The 23,113-nt window shown below is 39.5% G+C and overlaps 1 protein-coding gene across 1 annotated transcript in view; it reads right to left on the bottom strand.

The window, feature by feature from the left end:
* The window catches only part of NPSR1 (neuropeptide S receptor 1), a 59,105-nt gene that overhangs the window by 23,535 nt on the left and 12,457 nt on the right, over positions 1-23,113 (bottom strand). The window contains exon 3 of the mRNA XM_066572101.1: positions 22,283-22,415. Coding sequence (XP_066428198.1) covers positions 22,283-22,415 — 133 coding nt within the window. The remainder of the gene's footprint in view (positions 1-22,282; positions 22,416-23,113) is intronic.

Raw genomic sequence — 23,113 nt, 5'->3', positions numbered from 1 at the left:
TTGACTATGCTCACCACTCCTTACAAAGCTGGTGGCTCAAGTGTTAGATACTTGTGCTCTTTCACTGACAAATGCTCCTGGGCCAAACAGCACCAAGATAATTTCCGAAAACTGTCCTAAACAATCTTCACTCACAGCTGTGTACAAGTTTGTCATTCCCACTGCCTTCTTAACAGTGTTCTAAATTTTTTTACTAAGCAGCAGTGTGTTTACTGTGGTACTGTGTCAGCATTGCTAGGCAACACTGGGGTTATAGACCCATGTAATTACTCAGAAAAATAGGCAGAAATTCAAATAATGAAATATATTCTCTTCTGATACAAAATAAAGATGCCAGCAAGTGATAATTTGTGACTTTTAAGCCAAATGTATATTCAAAGAAGGATACAGATGAAACAATTCCTTGTCGAAGAGAGAACATGGTACTAGTGTGACAGGAATGGAAGAACTTTGCTCCTGAGGGAGAGTGGATTTTCTATAAACAAATGTAAAAGAAAAAAATCCACGAGATTTCAATAATAAGAAAAAGTAGAGGGAGAAAGGGAGTAAAGATAGCTTTGCCTGGGCAGAGGGAGGGAAGAACAGCTTTGTGGGGTTTGTGCAACTGGACAGGTCTGCAAACCTTTATCGGCCTCCTCCCTGTTGCCGCCATGGCCACAGACAGTCCTCAAAGGCAGAATTAGTGTCTGCCTTTACAAACCTGTCAGCATTTCAAAATGCAGCATTTTTAGACAGCATTTATCAAAAAGGCCAAGAAAATGCCTGAGAAGGAGAAGCACCCTGTTGTTCCCAGAGGAGACTGAAACATGCTGAATATAGAGCTGCAGCATCTGTCGTTGGGAAATATGTCAGGTACTGAAACAACCTGTGAAAATCCTGGGTCCTAAAGGCCAACATAACCCAGGTTTCCATCATTTTATCAAAATGCCTTTGGATTTTTTTACAGGCATGAGTGAGTGCAGGCATTGCCTCTATAGTTTTGAGCCCAGGAACCACTTGGTTCAGGAGGTGATTGCAGTAGCTTGGGTAGTGGGTGCTGCCTCATATGACTGATCTCAGAAATGTAAAAAAGAAATCACTGCCCTTGGAGGGAGAAATCTGAATGTCAGCTTGCTGTTGGTGTGAGTGAAACAGATTTTTTTGTCAAAAAGCCCTCCACAGAGAAAGAAGTTCATTATAGAAAGCAAATGGAGGTAATTAGCAATCTGGTTTGGGAACAGACAGGTTACAACTGTCTCAGATAATATGTTCATAGAAATTCATTGACTTGATGGTATTGCCACAGGGATGTACCTGTGCAGACTTGAGGATATTCCCTTCATTGCAACTAAGGAGGTTCAATCAAAAATCTGCACTAGCAAGTCTACAAGAAAATATCTCTATCATTTTATTATTACTACTGACACCAGTCTTCCCTCAAGACACTCACCCTGAGGATGAAAGTCTTTTCTGTCAGAAGTGGAGAGCAGATTGCTGGTAAGCTGTGATGGGTTAAAAAGCTCCACATGTCATCTCAGCTGCAGTTTCATTTTCCCCTGATGAGAACAGTTCTATTAAGTTGGATGTGGTGATCCATGACTTCTTGGTGAAGCTGTGCCTCTTACTAAAATACCCTTTCTCTTTTCGTGTCACTTACAGAATGATTCCATTTTAACAAGGTACATTTTGTTCTGCTTTGTAAACAGCACCAAGCTGCACAAGGAAACACAACATTTTGTAAGGCAAGACAGAGGATGCAAGCTGCTGGTCAGGGCTGAGCATTTCATATGGCTCATTTTTTTTGGACCTCATGATGTACATTCCCATCACCCCCCACTCCTCAAGGAGTGTATCCTCTGGAAGCATCAGAAACAGCAGTTCACCAACACCTGCCTGCGACTAAGTGATAGACCCATAAAAACAAATGTGGCTTCATTGCCCTATGGCAAAAATGAGGTCTTGTCCATGATTTTTGAACTGATGAGGCAGCCACTGCTCTCTGACCTTGCTGCTGTGTATCACACTTTATGTGCTGTCAGCTAACCAGAGTCAGTGCTGTGAATAGGCCTTGCCAGTTAGCAAAACTCATATCTGATATTTCTACAGGCCTGTGGGTGCAAGATATTTAAATTAGGTGTTCTTAGGGGTCCTGGAGGTTGGCTTTATTTCAGGCACAGGGCAGAGAGAGCAGGAGAAGCTGCCCTACCTCTTGAAGACACCCCTGCAGCTCATTTTCTCCCACTCTTCCCATAGCCTGTGCTTTCGCCTCTAAATTTCACAGGTGGCTTTGCAAGTATTTACTGAACTAGAAATAATTTTGTAACCACATGTCCTAAAAAATGTACCCAGAACTCTGTTCTCATTCAGGACCTGATAGTGAAATAGGTTGTGTCCCTGCTCTGGGCATCTGTAGGACAAGATACTTACAAGATGCCTTTTCAAATTATGACATTTTAGCTCTTTAAACACTGAGCCAGGAGAGCCTGGTGTGTGGCCTCTCTGTGCAGTCATGGAGCAGCAAGGGGCTGCGTGTGGAGCAGGGTAGGTGCAGGGGGCCTGGGTGCAAGAGTTGCCCTCGTGCTTTGACAACTGATTCCTCCTCCTCACAACCCCTCCAGGTGCATTTATCTGAGTTTATGGTGGTTTGCAACCCCTTGTTCCAGCACTGCAGAGCATCTGGGCACCATGCTGGAGGCAGGGCCAATGGGGAGGATGGCTGACAACCCCAGGAGCTGCCATGAATCTGCCAATCCTGATTTTAACTATTTTAGAAGTGTTGATATGAAGCAGATGTGATTGTGCTAATGCAGTGTGAGGATCCCAGGTTTCTGCCAGAGAAACTCTGGCAGAGGGACAGCAAGTGTGAGCCAAAATGTGGGGTGCACTAAGTTTTTGTGGGGAATCAGCAAGGACACCCACAAGTGCTTTGTTCCATTGTGGTGCCTGCATTGGAGCACACATTTTGCATTGGAGCAGGAGTTCTGCCACAGGTGCTAACAATGTGTACTATGCTGCTCTTGGGCATTTTATCCTTCAAGCCTGGCAGCCTGGAACAGAACTCCAAATGTAATGTATGAAGCAAAACCCGCTTGAAAATTGTCAAGAGAAAACCTGCTCAATTGACCTGTTAAAGTTATGTGGATTTTTTTGTGGCAGAAGTGGTGCTTTCTTTCTCTTTCTGGCTCATTGGAAGTGACAGGAAATTTTGTTGAACTGTGTGAGCACCTAATTTATTTGTTGCATTTCTTATATTTCTGCTCTGAGGTCCACTTTCTCATGAGATGAGGCAGGCCCTGTTAGGCTAGATGTTGTAAGGGATGGATTCAGTGATGCCCCAGCCTCACTCCATAGCTCATCCAGGCTGAAAGATGAAAGGCTGAGAAAAGAATATACTGCACAGTACCAACCTCTTAAGAAACAGCACTTACAAGGAGATCAGACCTCCAAGAATTAAAATTTAATATGCCCTGCCATTGTGAAAGGCATTAAAGTTATGTTTAATTTACCTTTATTAATATATCTCTTCCTACCACACCATTGCTCTAGAGATAGAGCTGGAGGGAGCTGGACTGATCCAGCAGTTCTGATAAGAAGGAGCATGGCACCCACCAAAACAGGGCAGGATAATGGGAACAGCAGCAGCACATCAAATACAGTGGGGAGAGGTGGGCAAAACAGAGGGCTTTGTCTCTTTATTCAGAAAAACTGGTTTCTCCCACAAAGTTGAAGAAATTACTGGAGTATGGTTTCCTTGTAAAACCAGGATGTATTATGAACCAGTCAGAACAGTAAAGGCAAGTAGTTTTCATTCAGATGCCCCCTTCTTCAGACCTCTGCAGATACTGTGGTTTGGGAATGGCAGTTGCCCTTAGGGGGAAAATGCAGGGGCAGATGAAGTTGGTGATAATTCTAAATCCTAGGAAAAAGTTTCCTCACCCCATCTTGTGTTACTTGCACGTAGATGAGACCACTTTCTACTAGATGAAATGTTATTTTGTTGCATGCAGTTCATTTTGTGTAAATTCATTCCGTGGTTCAATCAGTCGTTCATTCTGTGTAAAGTGAATGTGTCTCAGTGTAAATGCAGAAAACACACTCCTGTGGATCAATTTGTCTTACATAAACACAGAAAAACAAGAATATGTCTCCTCAAAAGACAAAGGAATCACACTGTTTGTAATTCATTGCTGCTGTATATATTTCAAAAACATTGCTGCTGTATATATTTCAATTTTTTTTCTGGAAAACACTTGTAGTGTTTTCCAGAAAAAAAATTACCTTCTGAGATAGCAAGTACCAAACAATTCCATTTTTAATTATTTGCTTCCCCAACATCTTGTACGTACAACCTTCTGCTATTTCTTCTGAATCCTCTGTATTGATCCTTTTGCCAACTCTTTACCTCAAGTATTTGAAGGACAGCAGGTTTATATATTGGTCACAATAGAAACTGTGTGACTATTGTCATCTAAAAATGTGGACCATCCTAGGAGTATTTTCTGTTGGTGTAATTCATGCACCCAGGTCACTAGGGTCTTTGATTACCCACACTTCTTCCAACACTGCCTTAATTGGCTCAGATATTGTTGATGCAGATACTTTAGTTTAAGTAGGAGTGGTAAGGGTGAAGCCTTCTTTCTCCCCTCACAGCAAACGGTAAATCAGACTCCCATGGTGCTCAAGCAGTGACAATGCATGCTGCTGCTCAATTTTTCTTGAAGCTTAGGCTTTCCTTTACAGAATAGTAGAATAGTGTTCCTTCCCGTTTTCGTATCTGCTTTGTCTCCCCTGGTGTTTGCTCATAGCATGAACAAAAGCACACTGGTTAGTTTCATTGGCAAATTCCCATGTAAAATCATCAAGTGGAAAAGGCAGATCAGGCAAACCCTCACTGAGCTGTTTTCCATTAAATATGCTGCAGTGCCAGAAGAGGCTGAAAATTCATTACATGTGGTCTGGATCTCAGTCCTGTAATTGAGCTGAACATGGCCAAAACGGACATCTAAGCATTTGGTCTTAATAGAGCAACTAGGTCTCTGCAGTGCCACATGATATCTTTGGCTGAATTCCATAAATCCTGTTAATCATTTGTAAACATTTGGTAAGCATCTAGGCAATGGAGCTAAAGGGAGTGACTCTCCAGAGAAAACCTGTAAAACACGTGAACATGAATTGGACATATCGGCAGGTGATGAACTACCACATGAAAGTGTTGGATGTGTCATCCTACAGCCCTTTGCAAAGATGGGTAAAAGAAAATGTGTTGGTGTTATTGTTAGTGACACAAAGACAATCTAAGTAAATAAATATCACTGCTTGAATCTGCAAGAGGGGAATAGAAAAACCCTGATCTTCTTAATGTAATTTCAGTGTATGCAAAGGCTATTTCCAGAATAATTTCTGTTTGATTGCAACTAGATGTGCTGCAGTACAGATGATGGACTAAAAGGTGCTAATGATGTATTTGTACTTTTGATGTCAAAAGTTTAAAGTCATGTCTTTTAATGGGAGATAATGAGATCCTAAATGATGATTCCAGGTAAAGCATAGTCGTTATAGCCATGCTGTTGGCAGCACCACACTCATGCAATCCTGTTTCTCAGCAATTACTGCTGCACATGAAGAAAGGTAGCAAACTCCACACACCTACCTATAGTTAACAATGGAAGTCAAACTCTCATGTAGAGTAACTGTAAAATAAATATCCTCTATGCCAGGTGACAAACCTGCCTGGATAGCCATCAGGGAATCAAACAGGCATCCATAAAATTTAGAGGTAATGTTTTCCAAGTAATTCAGAAAGAAATCCATTTCTCCCCTTAATGCTGAAATGTTGGACCCAGAGGATTATGCAATTTATCTGCCAAGCACCTTTTATTAAAAACAAAACCAAAAACAAACATAACACAACTGTCATTAGGATTTGAATGTCTGAAACAGGCTGAAGATAGGAAAGCCATAATCAGTCCTTCAGGACCACATAACAATTCTGTAGCTGTCAAAACAAGAATTAAGGCTTCCTATAAACTGACATAAATTGGCACAGCAAAAGCTGACTGCTGCTGATGTAGAAAATGCATGGTTCATTTCATTGACTGTCAAGTGTATCTACAAAACATATTCAGGGCCACCACTGGGCTACAGGAAAGGCTATTAAAATTACCTTCCTAAGGTTATCAAAACAACCTTCCTAGACTATCCTCATGTCTGGTTTTGCTCTGGACCCCCATAGAAAACCCTGAGTTCACGTCCTGCCCTTCATGTTTCCCTGAGCCTCATTACATGCAACAAGAATAAAACCCCACCTGTTCTTGCACTCTGCCTTGTTTGAAAAATGCAGTGTTTTGAAGAAAGTGACTTATGAAAAGAGGCATTAAACAGGACCATTGTTTTTGCAGCCAGACTTAGAGATGCTGCTGCTCTGTTTTCCCAAACTATGTTACTGCTGTGAATGAGGGCTGTGCCTACACACAGCACATCTGGACTGTGGCACTGCATGGAGCTGGTGTATCAGATGTTGTCAGTGTGGCCAACTCAGACCTCTCTGACTCCTTCCCTGGGTTCCCAAAGTGTTCCACCTGAGACCAATTTGAGGGCACAAAAAACCTCCAAGACCTACACAGAGCTTTGCTCTAATGGAGTCAAAGTCCCCCACCAGTGTCAAAAGTATTTGGATTGCATCTGAGTTTTAGTTTAAGGGCTAAGCCAGCCAGCCAGAAGCTGTGTCAAGGTTGCAATCACAGCCCAAAGTGGAAACCCCAGCATGCTAAAATCATAAAAGACATTAGTTTTTTCAAAGTGCCTGGCTTCTTTTCCCGACCAAAAACACATGAGAATCTTTGAGATTAATAACCAGATATTGGATTTTCCCTGGAGGTAATTCACTGAGATTGATTGACTATAAAGACTGTAAACAACTCTAATTTGAAAGCTAAAATCAATTGATTTGTGCCTTTTCCACATCCTGTCAGTCAACATCCTAGCAAAGTACTTCTGAAATTGGAATGTCTTCCCAAATGATGAATGAATGTGAAGTTTTGTGTTTATTTAAAATTCACACTGAAAATGTAACTGTGGCAAAAAAATAACGAAAATCCAAGTATGTTTATCTATATCTGAAGCAATGAATGGTCAAGAAAGGGATGTGAGTACTTTTACAAACATCCTAGAATCATAGAATTATTTAGGTTGAAAACAATCTTCGTGATGAATAAATGGCATAATCAACAGACTTCATAAATTCAGCAATATGAAGAATTTATAACCACTATCATTTCAAGAACATTTTCCTCAAGGCACAAAAATGTATTGTGGAAATATTGTTAGCTGAAAACAATGCTAACCTACCAAAGCACTCATATTGAAATGTATTTGGTATACTAATGAGTGAGTGTTTAAGGATTTGGAAATAGAGTTGAAAATGAAAAACTCTATCTTGCAGGAGTCCATTCATTTGTAACATTTCAGAATGATCAAACTAGTCTTGAGCAAGAGCAAAACATTTTGTTTGTGATAGTATCTGCATACAAAGAGGTCCGATAGAAGAATTCAAAACCATTTCCTTTTACAGATCCTTTCAAATTCACATTGACATTATAAACCTTGTAAGTGGAGCACAGAGTTATTTAAAAGTATACCTTCAAGGGGCATGGTTTTGGAAGCACGGCTTTGTTTTTCCGACAATCTTGTTGAATTGATTTTTTCCAGTCTATTTGTATTAGCTGGGTAGAAGATTCACAGAAATGCAATTGTGTATTGTAATTTGACTTTGATCACAGTAATTTTCTTTCTTGATTCTCCCAAGCAGTCTTCTAGAAACTACAGCAGTAATGGTATGCAGCAGTGGATATTGAACTGCTTGCAAGCCACTCGGGTAGCTCATAAAAAACATTATTAAAAGGCAAATGCCCTTTGTGCTCATAACTCCTAAAGTACACAAGCTGAAGTGCTTTAATATTTCTAATGCATTTTAATATATTGAGATGTGCTCTCTTGGAGTTGGTGTCGTGGCTTCCCTGCTGACAGCTTGTGCTCTCCTGCCAGTCACCGGGATCTGGTTTGACTCTGGCTCTCCCTCCAGTTCAAGAAGTCAGGGGTCTGAGCGTGGTTTGCTGGGAAGCTCAGTGGCTGGCAGGTGGCATATGCATCCTTTCTGGAGTAATCTCGTCTTCTCCAGAAGGAACCTTTTCAGAGCATCCTGAACTATTTCCCTTCTACTAATGAGTGTTGTCTCAAACCGTGGAGGCTCTGGAGATGCCCAGTCCTGCAAAGGGGCTTTGGCTCACCTGCTAATGTGAATTGGCTCCCAAGGTGAGAGTTCTGGAGACCTGCAAAGGCCACAGAGGACAAGAGCATTTTCTGTGCCCATGTGCTGTGTGTGCTTTACCAGGTAGAACAACAAAAGAACCCTTTAAAAGATAATCCTGATGTTCACTGAGAAAGTGGCATAGTGCTTTATTTTCTGGCTGCATTAAACAGCAATCTTCCCAACTCCTAAGGTCATCCCTCACCCAGTAACATCCATTAATGTTATGTTCAGACATAACATTCAGACATATGAGTTTTCTCCTTTACCTGATGAACTGGCACCACATCTGAGGATGTGCTTTCTCTCAAAATCAGAACCTGTGCAGGTGACCCGGAGCTTTCCTCAGAAAGAGAAGAGCAACAAGACTTGCTGTAGAGCTCAACAGCTGAATAAGTATTGCTAATCCTTACAGTGTGCTGGGGAATTCTTCTATCATTTCTTATTTTCTGTAAATGTTTGTTTTATTATCACCATATTTTTTTTTCTATCTTGCCTAGTTCTTTTGTAAACTAAGCATTAACTTTATACTGTCTACAGGATCCAGATTTTGTGGCCTTAAGAAGTATTTCTGCAAATTGCAGTCAAAAAGGTTGCAAGATATGTTGGAACATCTAAAACCTTCACACCAACAACAGGCACCATTCTAGTCAGTATCAAATTGTCAACATAGGATTTATTTTTTCCGTTGGCCTCAAGAGCTTTATCCCAAAAAACAATTTCTCTATTGGCTCACAACTTCCCCTAAAATGGAAATTGCTTTCCCTTCTGGTGTATTTTGGTGTATTAGGGACTCCTCTTTAATAGTGAGTAAACTGTACTGCCTTCATTTCCTCCTCTTCACTGCTCCCCTCCCCTTTCTCCACTTCCAGGTCTGAATGGAGATATTTGATTTGCATAACTGGTCTAGATAGTGAGAGCTCCGCCCAAAAAGAGCACTTAAAAGTTACTTTCAGAGATGGAGTTTATGCCTCCACCACAACAAAAACAAAAAATAACCCACAAAAACTAACAAAAGTTAGGCAGAGGGCTGACATTCAGTTTTAAGTATGTAAGTTGTTTCATGCTCCATGCCTTCGGACATGGTATGTACTTACAGTAAGGTAACTTCAGAGTGCAAAACATGCTTTTAATGCCATTACTGACAGAAAATCCATATTTGAGGCAATATACACACACTTTTCCCTGCCCCAGACACAGTGCAAAACAATTCCATGCTGATTTCCATTAACCATCCATTTTCTCCAAGGCCTCAGAAGACATCCAACACTGAATCTTGTCTCACTCATTCTACAACCAGGTCCCAGTAAGCTGGGGTGCTACATGCCCACACTACTCAAAAATATCTGGCTTAACAAGCAGTTGGTAGACATGTGACTGCCTTTGAGAAATACCTGAGGAGAGCCAAAAGTGCTCTATTTTGAACAAACCCAGTTGGTTTATTTACTGTTTGGAAGGCAAACTGGGAATTTGGGAGGCACTTGAGTACCATGTTGTGGTGTCCCTTTGAACTAGGCAAGCTGTGAGTACCAGAATACCCACGCAGGGAGACTTACAGCCAGAATGCAAAGGCACAGGATGCATTACTGATTTGTTTGTCTAAGTTTCAGTGCTTGAGAGAAAAGATTTTACAGCATATTATGAGAGGGCACTTCAGAGAAACTAGGTTGATGTGCAACTGATGTGGTTGTCACTTATTAATATTAGATTAGACACCTTGGCAAAGCAAAGATTTCAGGTGAATAGTTTTATCACTGTGCTGTCTTTTGTGCTTTAAAATTTCATTAGAGTTTCTGTCTTAGAGCAATGAGATTTGCCACTAATAACTCTTTGACACAAAGAAACTTATTCTTTATTTGAGTAACACAACACTATAAATCCTCATCAGAGCAGATCATCAGAGATTGGAGATGCATGGATTCCATGAGTGGATTGGTACTGGTACTGTAGTAGAGTCTTCTTGGGTCTCATGCTCCCAGTATTGTGAGGATTATTCAAATGGATTGTGCCATTTAACAAGTTCAGTACTTAAAATGTGTCAAGCTTGCTGTGTGCCTGCATGTGCTTCTGACAGGGATAAGAAGGAATCCAAATTTAAATTGATTCTCTGAATGAAACATGGAAGTGTTTATGGTATCCTCCTTTCAAAAAGATGAACAAAACACTGAAAGACCCTTACTTTACCAGGGTTATGTACAAAGCTGTCCTCAGGAGTGGTGACACTGGATTCCATGCCAAGGATGACAGAAAATGCCACTCTGCTTTTCAGCTCTTTTAGAGGGAATCTGCTACTTTTCCATGAGCAAATAGCTGTTACTTTGCAGTTCTTAAGAAAAGGGTTTAAATAAAAATGTCCCCTTGATTTCTAAAAGTTTTGCATGTTTCATTAAACAAAGATGACTGAGCAGCAAAACACATTTCTTGTATTTCAACTGGCTTATCAGCAGGAGAGACAGTTTCAAAATGAGCATTGAAATTACCATACTTAATATACCTTAAATCTTTTCTCTGGACTTACTAGTAATATAGCAGTAACTCCACCATTTCCGTAACACGTTAGATTAAACAGTGATTATACAGTCCCTATCACTGCAGCATGGATAGGGACTATCTAGGAGGGCTCTCCATCCTTTCCAGATGTGACATCAGCTCCTGATTTTCTCTCTGACTATGGAAGCTGGAAATGAAAATGTGTAGAAATCATTCTTCTATTTAAGACTAGAAAATGTCCATCAAAAAAACCAATACCATCTCAAAATGTAGATGAGTTTTTGATTGTGGAGGGTTTTTTTAGGAAACAAATAAACATCTCTTTTTTGTCATGTGTCTTCAAATTCCCAGACTTTCAAAGCAATCTGTTTCCTCATGCAGACAACCCCTTATTCCCCACTTCTAGTGTGCAGGTTTCTGGCATATTTGAATAACGTTTTGTCTCTTGTTCTATTTTGCTAGTTTACAATGAAAGCAAAAAATGCCTTTCAAGAAAAAATTCCTTTCATTTGTTATCAGTAACCTCTAAGAAACTGGCATAATCAAACACTTCACTTTTCAGTGCTGTTATCCCTGTTCCTTAGGAACTAGCAAAAAGTTTGACTTGTGAATGAAATGTTTGGAGATTTTTCCAGATGTAATTTCCATGATATTTTGACTGATCGTGTTCTTGTTAAGCAGGTCTTCACTCTTCTTTCTTGCTTGCTACTGCTTGCAACATAACATAATAGGAGTGGAGAAATGTGTGACTTACCTGCAAGTTTTTCTGGATTTCAGGGCTATGGTGTGGGGGTGGGTGGGTGGATGTGGCTGTGCCTGTATTACATGTGTGCAGAAACAGAACCAGATCCCCATTGCATCCTTCAGTGATTTCAGGTGGTTCTTTCCACCAACACAGTGGAGCACAGCACTTACATGCACTGAACTCAACAATCTTGAAGTTCTTTCCTAACCTAATCTATTCTATGATCCTAAAGATTCTCCTTTAAGGCTAATCATGTAGCTGTAGTGTTAATGCACAGGTTTGGAGTAATATTTGTCACTTAAATTTGTCACTTTTGTTCCATATCCCATCTAGATCTCTGCAACTACCTGAAAGGACACTGTAGAAGGTTGGGAGGCAGTCTATTCTCCCTAGTATTAAGCAATAGAACAAGAAAATGGCTTCAGGTTGTGCCAGGGGAAAATTAGTTTGGATACTTGGAAAGATTTCTTCTTAGAAAAGGTGCTCAAGCATTGGAACAGGCTGCCTAGGGAAGGGGGTTAATCACCATGCCTAGATGTATTTAAAAGAGATGTAGATGTGAAATGCAAGGACATGATTTAGTGATGGAGTTGGCAGTGTTAGGTTGGACTTGATCTTTTCCAACCTAAAAGATTCTGTGATTTCATGAACAAATTGTCTTTTGGCCAGCACCTAGAAAATCTGGGACAAGTTCCACATGGCAATTAAGAAGCAATTCTGAGCTCAAAAGAAATAATCCTGCACTTTCCATCAGGTAACATTGCTATGCCTTGCTGTGCTTAAAAATAAACAAATGGAAAGGTTCTGAAAAATACCTTTCCTGTAAAACTTGGTGTTTGGGGATGGGATTTGAGTCAGAGCCTTCTGAGATCTGATTGAAAAGGAGGAAGATTGGGTTCTTAGTTGTCAAAAATGAATAGTAATCCTGACATATTTGGTGATGAACGAACATTGGAGGGATTTATATAGTCAACTTTAGAGATCTAAATTAGGAATTGAGTCCTTCTGTGCAAGTCAATGAAACTTAAGCCCAAGTATAGAGCTGCATGGAGTGTTTTGCTCTATTTGCTATAAATTGAGCATGGGAAGGGTGACTTTGTATCTTACATACCCACAGTGAGGTGCCTAAAATAGATGGCATGAATAATCCCTAAAATGAATACCAGTGTGCAAGAATGCAGTCATGAGATTTAATCCAATTATCTCTGTGACAATTATGTCCCATTTTTCTTCCCAGAACTGATGTCAAGGTGTGGGCTTTCTTCAGACCTACTTCTGTACACATGGCAAGAGGCTAACAGGGCATCTGCCCTTCACCCTCCCTGCTATTAGAAAGAATCACAGAATATTCTAAGTTGGAAGGGACTCTCAAGGATCACCAAAGTCCAGCTCTTAAGTGAATGGCCTCATACAGAGATCAAACCCACAAAATTGGCATTATTAGCACCAAACTCTTACCGGCTGTGCTAATCTCAGTATTAATGATGTTGTATAAAACAAAAGGTGTAATATTCCAAATAATAGTAATTTCCTCAGGTGAAGAAGGTCACAGATTAAAATTGCTTTGGTCAAAGACCTGCAAATGTAAATAGTCACCACCCAGCTGTAAGACAAGGAAGGTATCTGAAGATACTTGCCTAGTCTGCATTTGTATCTGAAGATACTTGCCTAGTCTGAAGATACTTTCCAGTCTGCATTGGCTGACTGGAAAAGTTACCAAGATTAGAATTTTGTTGATCTTTTTGCTGTTTCTTTCAAATGCCACACAGCTGCTCTAGCATATGAGCCCAGACCATACTACATTTTTGTCTTACAGCCCTCAAAGTGCTGTAGTTGCCTGTACAAACCTTTATAATCTCCACAGAGCCCTGCTGGTACCAGCAGAGCTGTGACAGTGCAGTAACTTAGCTGCAGAGTGCAAGTGTCAGCAGAGGGTTCGAGAAATTATATTGCAGGTAAAAGTGGAGAGTAAAAAGCTACTGGCAAAAAAAACCAAAACAACCAGCTGAAAGGAAATGCTTTCATTTTAGTCACACAGCTGTCTAGTCAGGAAAAACATTTGTATGCAAAGATCTGAAGGAATGACAGCTTCTTTTGAAAGAATAGAAATGGTAAATGTGAACTTCCTGTGCAGAAATCTGTAGGTGGGTAAGTGGAATCAAGTTTAGGCTGTGTGTGTCTGTTGAAATGAGAAAACAATGCCTTTGACAAAGATAGGACATATAAGGCCCATTCATCACTTTTAATCCTTTCAGAAATTACTTATTAGCCAGGAAAAGCAAACAGAAGAACTGATTCCATCTTAGTTTAAAATTGCATGATCTAGGGTGAATTTGGGAAGATAGAATTGTCACTGAGATGTTACACTGATATTTCTTACTTCCTTTCAGGGGATGTATGGGGGCCCAAACCTTAGAGATGGCATTCAGAAACACTCCCAGATGACAGTACAGAAGTCTGGTGCCTGCTTGTGATTTTAAACATACACATACACTGCAAAGGAATAATCATTGGACACTGTATTACATATTTATAGGCATGTTGTAGTTAGTTTTTCCCCTGCTTTAGAAGCAAGAGGATTTATGAACTGAAGCCTATTAAGTCCCTAAAAGCTGTATAAGGAAATACTCAATATCTTTGTAGAAGAATCAACACATCTACTGAAAATACTTCATAACTCAAAAAAAAAAATCCAAATTAAAGAAGGATATGTCTGGCTTCAGAGAATTAAAGTGATTGAGATGCAGATGAAATGAGGGCATATCATCTTTGTTGCTAAATTCTTAGGTCCCAGGTGGTCCACTAGAATGTGAAAAAAACCCCACATGACCATATCCTACACTGGAACTACTGACAAGCAGAAAGAGCGTGTCTGCTGTTTTGCATTTGCAGAGGAAGATACAGTTTCTATCCCTAGGCACTCTGAAAATTCCACACTGAGTTCCTATGTATGATGAGCACACAAACTGTCCCCTTCCAGAACAATTTAGTGCAGCATTTAGATACTTTGAGGAAAGAAAATACTTTTTTCATGAGTTCTCCTTGCCTGTGTGAACATCAGCTCTGTACTTGGTTTTAAGCTGCAGAGTGATTTTTGCTACCTGAAAGGGATCTGAAGACCACTGTTCACAGAAAATAGACAGAAAACCACTGGTTTAAGGATGTCTGCCTAGTGGGTTGTGATTGCATTAATTACAAATCATGAATCATGGACATCTTGTTCCTGCATTTGTGAGATTAAAGTAGGCTATGTAAATAAAAGTCATTACAGGGTTTTTAAGGGAATGATCATGCTTGCTTCCAGTAGCAAATTACCTTTATATTGCCACTAATGGGAGGGACACTGCATTCTACTCATTCTACTCCTATAGTTACTGCACATCAGTGCTTTTTTTTTTTATTTTTTTTTTTTTTGTGCTAGTGCTGCTGTTTCCTACTGCAGTGAGCTCCAGTGGATAGAGTCTAAGCAACTAAGCAAAGACAAATACTGTGTCCATCCCTGGACTTTCCAGTGATCCCCTGAGAAAATATCTAATTATCTAAAACTACATGAGCATTAAGAAAAATATAGCATAACAGGCTTCCATCTGTGGGCTGGTTAAAAACTCCTAGGATTTGGTTTGGAATTGAATTCTAAAGCAGAAGTTGTTGTCAGCAAACCTACAGCTCATTTCTGCATTCTCCAAATGTCCCATCTCTGCAATAGCTTCCAGCCAGGTTTTTGGGGTAACTCATGCTGGCCTAAAACTCTCTGGTTTCTGCATCAAGATTCGATCCATTGCTGTTTCTTTGTCTTTCCTCATATACTTGCTTGACTCCAATCCTTTTGGGCACATACAAGAAAGGCAAAGGTGATCCAGCTGCCTTAGACCCCAGGATTACTACCAAGTCTCCAAGGCTACCTTTTTTCCTTATAGTCCCAATCTTGTGGTATCATAACTTTACCTTTTCAAGGAGGTAAATATTGCACCAAAATAAGTTTCTTTTTCTTTTGCTTTAGACCTCACAGGGAAGTAGGGTAACCCCATAGATTGTTTGAGCACTAGTCCCAAATTCAATGTTCCTACACTACTAGACCAGACCGGAACAAAGTATTTTCAGGATACCAAGTTTTCTGTGTCAGACCTCTTGCTTCATGATTTCACCTCTAAACATAAAATCTACTCTGTTTTCTGTGAGCATTTTCCTTTGGCTGGCTGACCAAACACTGTGAAATAGAGGCCCTGATACCCCTAAAGAGAACATCTCTCTTTCACATAAAGCTTCTTTCTGTCTCTCCTGAAGTTCACTTCTGGTTTCCTTTCCTACCTTCTGAGGATATTCCACTTTTTACCCCATCTACTTCAGGACTGGTTGGGGAGAAAATGAATTTTAAGAGGGATGAATGTATTGGATATTTTCCTGGTGAAAACAGAAACTATGTTTTGACTAACCATTTATGCAGAGATAAATGAATACATACAGACATGCAGAAATACTCATGGCTCTTTACATAAGAAATATTAGAGTATAGTAAAAGATGATTCATAATATCAAGCTGGAATTGCACAGCACCAGTGTCCAAGTTGCATATTACAAACTAGGGAACTATGATTCATCTTCAAATGTGAGTAAAAGTTCAAAGGAGAATTCAAGTCTCTCCTAGATGTTATTGAATCACAAGGAATGGCAATGGGTAGCAAATCTGTTTTGTCTCGTGCTGCCACAGAGTATTGCACACTGTGATCACATTTATCTTATCCTGCATTATGTTTCAGTTTGTGGGGGCATGCTAATACATACCTCACTTAAAGTCCCATGTTGCTTTCCTCTTACTGAATTCATCTTCTTGGCAGAATCAGCATGGAAAAATGATTGCTGCTTTTCCAGGCAGCTTATGCAGCCATGAAACAATTTTTTTTTTATTCACATAGTTTCATGGGATGCATTGAATAAGCAATACTAATATTGCTGTGTTTACTCCCAGAGACCATTTTTGCTCTTCGTAAATTGAAGCACATTTATTCTGTAAATGCAAAATGAAAGTTGTACTAAATGCTATCGTTTTCATAGCCTACAGAGGAAAGGTGGATGTAATCTATTTCTTTCCCTATTTATCAAGCGATGTGTGCAGTCAGGTGATTTGCAGAATTCTTAGACTTCCAGATAGGTGTTTGGGAATCAAGCTGCTTGCAAAAGTGGGGCATTTGGATGCCATTGGGTATTCTGTAAAATTTAAGTGTTTGTGCCTGAGGAAATATTAACAAATTACACTCTTTCTTCCCAATCTTGACAAACCTCTTTCAGCAGTGATGGGAGCATGCAGTGCAGAACACAGATGATCCATTAGCAGAGACAGTTTCCTTACATTAATTACACTTTCAAGAGGTTTTAGATCATAATGAATATAAGAAATGCACATGTCCTTCTCTCAATTTCAGCAATGAATTCTGCTTCTAACTTCCTCTAAGTTTTCTTTTCTTCAGGTAGGATGATGAAATCTCTCACCTTTCTTCAGCCCTCATATTTTTCCTACAAATAGCAGACAATTAGTGTGGAAAGAGGAGGAAGACAGATTTCTGGGAATTAGTTCAGTTTTGTGCATTAAATTTCTGTGTCTTAGGTGGACAATCATGTAAATCATATTGGTAGGTTCCAGCCAAGACCCAGCTGGCAAGAAAGGCAAGTTTTCTAGTATACCTGGGAACTCTATGGACTTTTTGGCTGCCAACAGTCCACCTCCATTAAGGTGACTTGCTGATTTAGCTGCTAATTGCCTCTGTGCAATTAACTTCCAATGCTCATAATCACTGTGATGTCTAAGGTACTTGTAAAACTGATGAAATTGTATGTATGATTTCTCTAAAGTGCAGAAATATTCCAAGTATCATTTTCCCAATGAAAAGCTGGAACAGAGACCATTATCTGTTAATAATGTTCTACATATCAATTTTGGTAATGGTGTTATTATATTAAGCTTTTCTACAGATCATGGAGTAACAAGTCATCTTCATTCCTTCAAGTCATGTAGAACAATAAAGAAAATTATTGAAGGACAGGCACAGTGCATTAAAGCAGTCAGTACCCAGTACCCTGCTGGTTTTAGTGTAGGGGAAAAAAAAAAGAAGAAAAGAAGAACAAAATTTGTTGATGTTTAGCTCTTGTAGCTGCACAGTTAGATGCACTCATTTGGTGCATTTAACTGGAAAATTAGTCTCTGCCTTCAGTCATCTAATCCAAAGTCCCCCTAGATGTTGGTGATTGAGCCCAGCTGGTTTTAGTCTCACAGTCATGCTCTCTCTGGGAAGAAGCAGCACAAAAATATAGCAGCACTCTTTGCTTTAGCAGGGTCCATTTCCACCTATATGCTTGTGTTGCCCTCTCAGTGTATCAGCTTTTTACCAAACACTGAACAAAATGAGTGCAGCTGGTGAGGACCAAGGCCTTCAACTTTCTGTGAGCAACCGAGGAAGGTAATGATACAAATATCTTTATATCACTTTTTAAATTACCTCCTTGCCTTTTTAATGTAATTCGCAAGTCATCCCTTAGGATTTGGTATTTATACCATAATATGGACTGTACAGCTGCATATGTTTACAGAAAATCTTTTGTTTTCCTGTTTATATGTAAGCTACCATAAAAGTTTTGTGATGTTCTTTCTATTTTCTCTCTTCATTACAGCCACAGCAATATGTATGTGAGCACACATTTCCAAACAAGATTGTCAGGCTATAGCTTAAAATTTGGCATGCAGTGAAGTGCCTACATGTATTTCTACCCTTAACAATGGACAAAATGTAACACTGTTCCTAAATTACTGATTTCTGTTAAATGGTGGAATAGAAGCACACTGAGCTAAAGGTCATGACATTTCAAGTTCCAAATTTCTGGATGGTAATGTTGGAGAAAAAGATCTAAATAAACTACCTACTTTTCATCAATAAAAAGAACTTAAATACATTCCTCTGTCAGTGGTAGTTAAAGTTGAATGGAAAATAATGAGAAGCAAAATTCTTTCTTTTTATTCATTCTCTTAAATTCATTTCTTTTCATTCAAATATAGACTTTTAATGTATTGCTTGATTGGTTTTGGAATTGGTCAAATAATAGCAGCTCTTGCTGTTACAAAGTACTAACTCTTTGGCCCATAAATTACATTTCTTATCCACTTATGCTACTCAAATACTTTGATATATGCCTCATGTCCACTGCTTTTACATTTTGAGAGTAAACTTAAGAAGACCTTCATTTAGTAGATACAGAGATATAAATGAGCTGTACAGAGCTCATTTATACAGATATAAATGTGAGCTATACAGATATAAATGTGTGGACAAACCATTTTTTCAGAAAACAACAATATTTCACTTCAATACTTCCAGCTTCATACAGCTCCTGTGAACTCATCCCAGTCTTTGATCTTGAACCACTTGGTGATTTCAGTCAGAGGCAAACATCTTAAATACACTAAGACACTGAAGTTATGTGAAATGGCATTGGGTAGGGGAAGATGTAGAGATTTCCTGCCAGGAGAGATAGCTATGCCATGAGCATAACTTGTGCTAAGCTCAGAAGGAAAGTGTTTGGGGAAAAGTGCTTAGAAATACCCTCCTCACAGGGTAATCTTCAGAGCTTGCTCTTTCTGAGAAACTAAATTACCTTGGAGATAGAAATCTGTAGGAAACCTAGTTTTAGTTTCTGTCTGCACAGACAAACTTGTTTCTAAGAACAACATTTTTACAGAAGAGGAATATGCCCAAAGGCAAACTGAAAACTGAACACAAGGCAAATATGGCAATATTCCTCTTCATTAAATTAGCTGATGCTGAGTGATTAGTACTATTGTTCAGCTCAGCTGTTAACTCTTAGCTGATTTCCTAGTGCTTAATTCCCAGATAATTTCAAAGAGATTTATGCATGAACTGAGAGTTAGACATGGACTTAAACATTGTACTGACACAAGCATTGTATAAGTGTATATTTAATGTAAAATATTGTGAATCCAGGCTTCAGCAACATCCTTAAGCATTCTGAAGCTGAAGGGATTACTCACATTCCTACAGATCCCCGCAACCTTGAGCACCATGTTGAATTATGATGTAGTAAAGGATCAGTAAGAATATTCTCTAGATTTGTGGAGTGGGTTGAACCACTGAATTCTGTCAGTGTTGAAAGAAGCCTCAATCAGTTAGTTATTTCTCATCGGCATCTGGCTTGGCAACCAGTCAAGAAGAACAACAGCACTCACTTCCTATTCATGTATTATGCACAATTTTGCTTTGAATACCTTATTTATTCTAACACAAAGGCTGTATTTTAATTTCATTTTTGGTACTACATCAGTGGGAAAATGTGAGAATTGAGGGCACCTCTCAACTATTGAGCCACAGATCAATAGACAAAAAGTTTTTAAATGGCTTTGAAATGTCTGCATTGACAAAGCTATATCCATTATTCTTCTTTCTGCTACTGGGCAGAAATAATAAATATTTTAAGGAGCTCAAAATAGATGGAAGTAGTAATATTGACTAAGCAGAAACTGTTTGCCAGGAGATTAGGCCTTAGTTGGAAGGATTTAAATATGCTTGACATGTCAAAGCAATGTGACAAGTCGGTGTTTTCATAATGTTCTGCGTCTACCTCATAACTTGTTGTGAAAGGATGATGGCTGTTGCCAGCTTGCTTTGTTCTTAATAATGTTTTCAAAGATAAGAAAGTAAAATGGCTCCATTTCAGGAATTAAGTAATTTCCTTGTGCCAAAATACTGACAAGCAGTCTTGGTGCGGGAAGATAAATTAGAGTTCTGACTCCTGCATCACAAAGAAGAAATCGACATTGCTTGAAAGGAGCCTTGCTGTTAGAGCTGAAGTTACTTCTTTTAACGTTGCAGATGTGAATGTCAAGTGAGTTTTCTATGTGAATTTTTGTAATATGAAATGGAACAGACTGTTGAACTCAGGCAATTTTAAAAGTCAAGGATAATTTTAGGGAAGGGGAAGTCAGAAGAATCAGCAAGTGGAACACACAAATCCCAGTCAAATTATAGCATCAGCTATATAGCACTATTTGCTGCCCACATCTAATGGTATATTTGCCCTGTTGTCTTTGCCACTGTCACTGATTCTTTCAGCTCCCTCAAAACTGCACTTGCAATGCCTTCCTCTCCCTTCATGCTGACAGTACTCAAACCCCTAGTGAACAGTTCTTCACAGACCTCCATTCTAATTCAAAAAGTCCTCTTTCCTTTGGGTACAAAATGGAAAAATTCCCACTCAGACACTTTTCCAGCACAGAAACAGCAGTAGACTCCTCCCAGTACACCTGACATTAAGTATGAAATGGATGATGTCCATCTGGGGCTTCCTCTGTTCTTCTTTCTTTGCCTGTGCTTCTGCTTGGCTGCCTGAGTACATTCCATTCATCTGGGATTGGGAGCTCTTTGAGCAGAAAATGTTTATTTTGAAACTCCTGTGAACACTGTAATGCTTGATCTGTGATTGATGCTTCCAAGCTGTGGGGTGAGGCTGTATTGACCTGCCTTACCTGATGGATAATACTGCTGCCTCATGAAGGAAGTGGCAATAAAGGTCACAACTGAGATAAGAAGTAAAACTATTTATTACAGATGACTCAGGCAAACAGGAAAACTAGCTGTCAGCACTTCAGAAAAGAAGTCACTGCAAACCTTCACCTCCTCACCTTACGAGGATTCTTCCATCACCTGTTACAGGCTTGCCTCTTTGCATCAATTTGCACATCCTGGTCTGTTTCAGCTAAGAGTAGTTCTTCAAACTGAACATGCTCCTGAGCAGACATGGCTAAGACCACGGAGTTCATTTATTTACAAAAATGCATGTTGGAAATTGGGCAGTGTAGTGCTTTGTTTTTCCAGTTTAAACACAGGTACATCAGAAACAAAGGAGGAAGCAGTATTGTTGGAAAATCATATATTAAATGGTTCTTTAGTGAAAACGTGCTATAATTCCTACCATAGCTTAGGGGAAGAAAAAAAAAACCAAAACAGTAGAAGCATATAAATATATCCTATATACACAAACAGTACAACACAGATGTCTTGTAAGCAGGGATTAGTAGCAGGACACTGTTATAGAAACAGCACATATTTTCCCTTGGGAAACTTAAACCCCCACAAATGTAGTCCATTCAAGACCACAGAGAAACAATGTGCTGCTTATGCTCATTTCCTTTCCTTCTTGCTGAGACTGACATTTTACAAACCAGGCTCCTGTACATTTCACATTCTGTTTAAAAACTACAAAGTCCTTGGATCAGCATCCTTTTGTCCATTAAAAAAAATCTAAATGCATTGCTCTCCACCTTTATATTGTTATATTTCCCCTCATTAAACTGGACAACATGAAGTTATTTTCACTCTTCACCACAGGAGAATGATTGATGGAGTAGTTTTAGTAGAAAAACACAAGAGATTCATCTTAAACTAGTTTAATTTAAGCAGTTCCATGACAACAGCTGGAGACATAGCTTCTGGGAAATGCAGATGCAAACTCAGACTGGAAGATAAGATTTAGTGACACCAATGAGTTGCAGCTGCTGCATACTACTACATCTAGCAACATCTTTTTAGATCAGAGTCAGACTGAGCCCTAAGATAAGTAGCCATCCATTTGCTTTATGGCAAACTGCATCTGGACATTAGGTGGCAACTGAATTCTTCACCACTCTACTCACATTTCCTTATTTGTCATTTTAATAGTGATTCCTGTGCAGGTCAGGTGCCCTTTCCCCTCCCATACACTACCTGTGATTGCCAGCTGAGTAACAAAGTAGGTCATTCGAGATTTCCGCTTCCTCCTCCAGGTAGAGAAGAGCACGATGGCATTTCCAGAAATTGTGACAATAAAGAGAATCCAAAGAGTCACCAGCTGCTCTGTCTGCAATGCAAAGGAGGGGAAAAAACGTATTGATGGGTGGATGGACAGTGACTTATCCTCAGACAAATGAGATGAGAATGGAAAACAGGAGTGAAATTTGAGTTTTGCCAATTGATTTCAACTATTTAGTCTAAAAGACATTCTTGGGTGTTTTCAGAAAGTATTTAACATGCATCACTGCTAGTGATGTTCTTTCCAGTTTGGTTTGCAGTGGCTGTATATTACTTCTCTCTTCACAAAACCACTAGCAGTGTCTGTATTCTGCACTTAGTGCTAAAATGAGAGGCAGCTCTCCGCTTTCTTGTGCTGCTCCAGCAAGCTGTGAAATAACCAGCTGCCTCACTTCATAAGGAATGTTGATAGATGGGCTCCTTTGGAGAAATGGAGGAAATAAATACTTTTCTCTTCCCTGACTTCAGTGAGTCTGGGTCATTCACGAGCCCTAATGAAATTCAGACATCCAGTCCATGATCTAGACGTGCACCAAGACTGAAAAGGAAGCATGACCCACTAAAGAAAAGTATACTTGTGTAGCGACTGAAACGTGATGACAAAACGTCCCCTAGTGGTGTGTATACAAAGAAAACAAGGTAAGAAAGCTGTTCGTGCTCTCAAAGCATCAGGATGCTCTGGCTGCAGGATCAATACCGTATGTGTGTGTCCACGTTTGCTTGTTTGGTGAGTGCACTCCCAATCTT

This window comes from Molothrus aeneus, chromosome 1 (assembly GCF_037042795.1).
Source record: "Molothrus aeneus isolate 106 chromosome 1, BPBGC_Maene_1.0, whole genome shotgun sequence".
Taxonomy (NCBI): Eukaryota; Metazoa; Chordata; class Aves; order Passeriformes; family Icteridae; genus Molothrus; species Molothrus aeneus.
The sequence above is the reverse complement of the archived record's forward strand: the minus strand, read 5'-3'. Positions and strand labels throughout refer to the sequence as shown.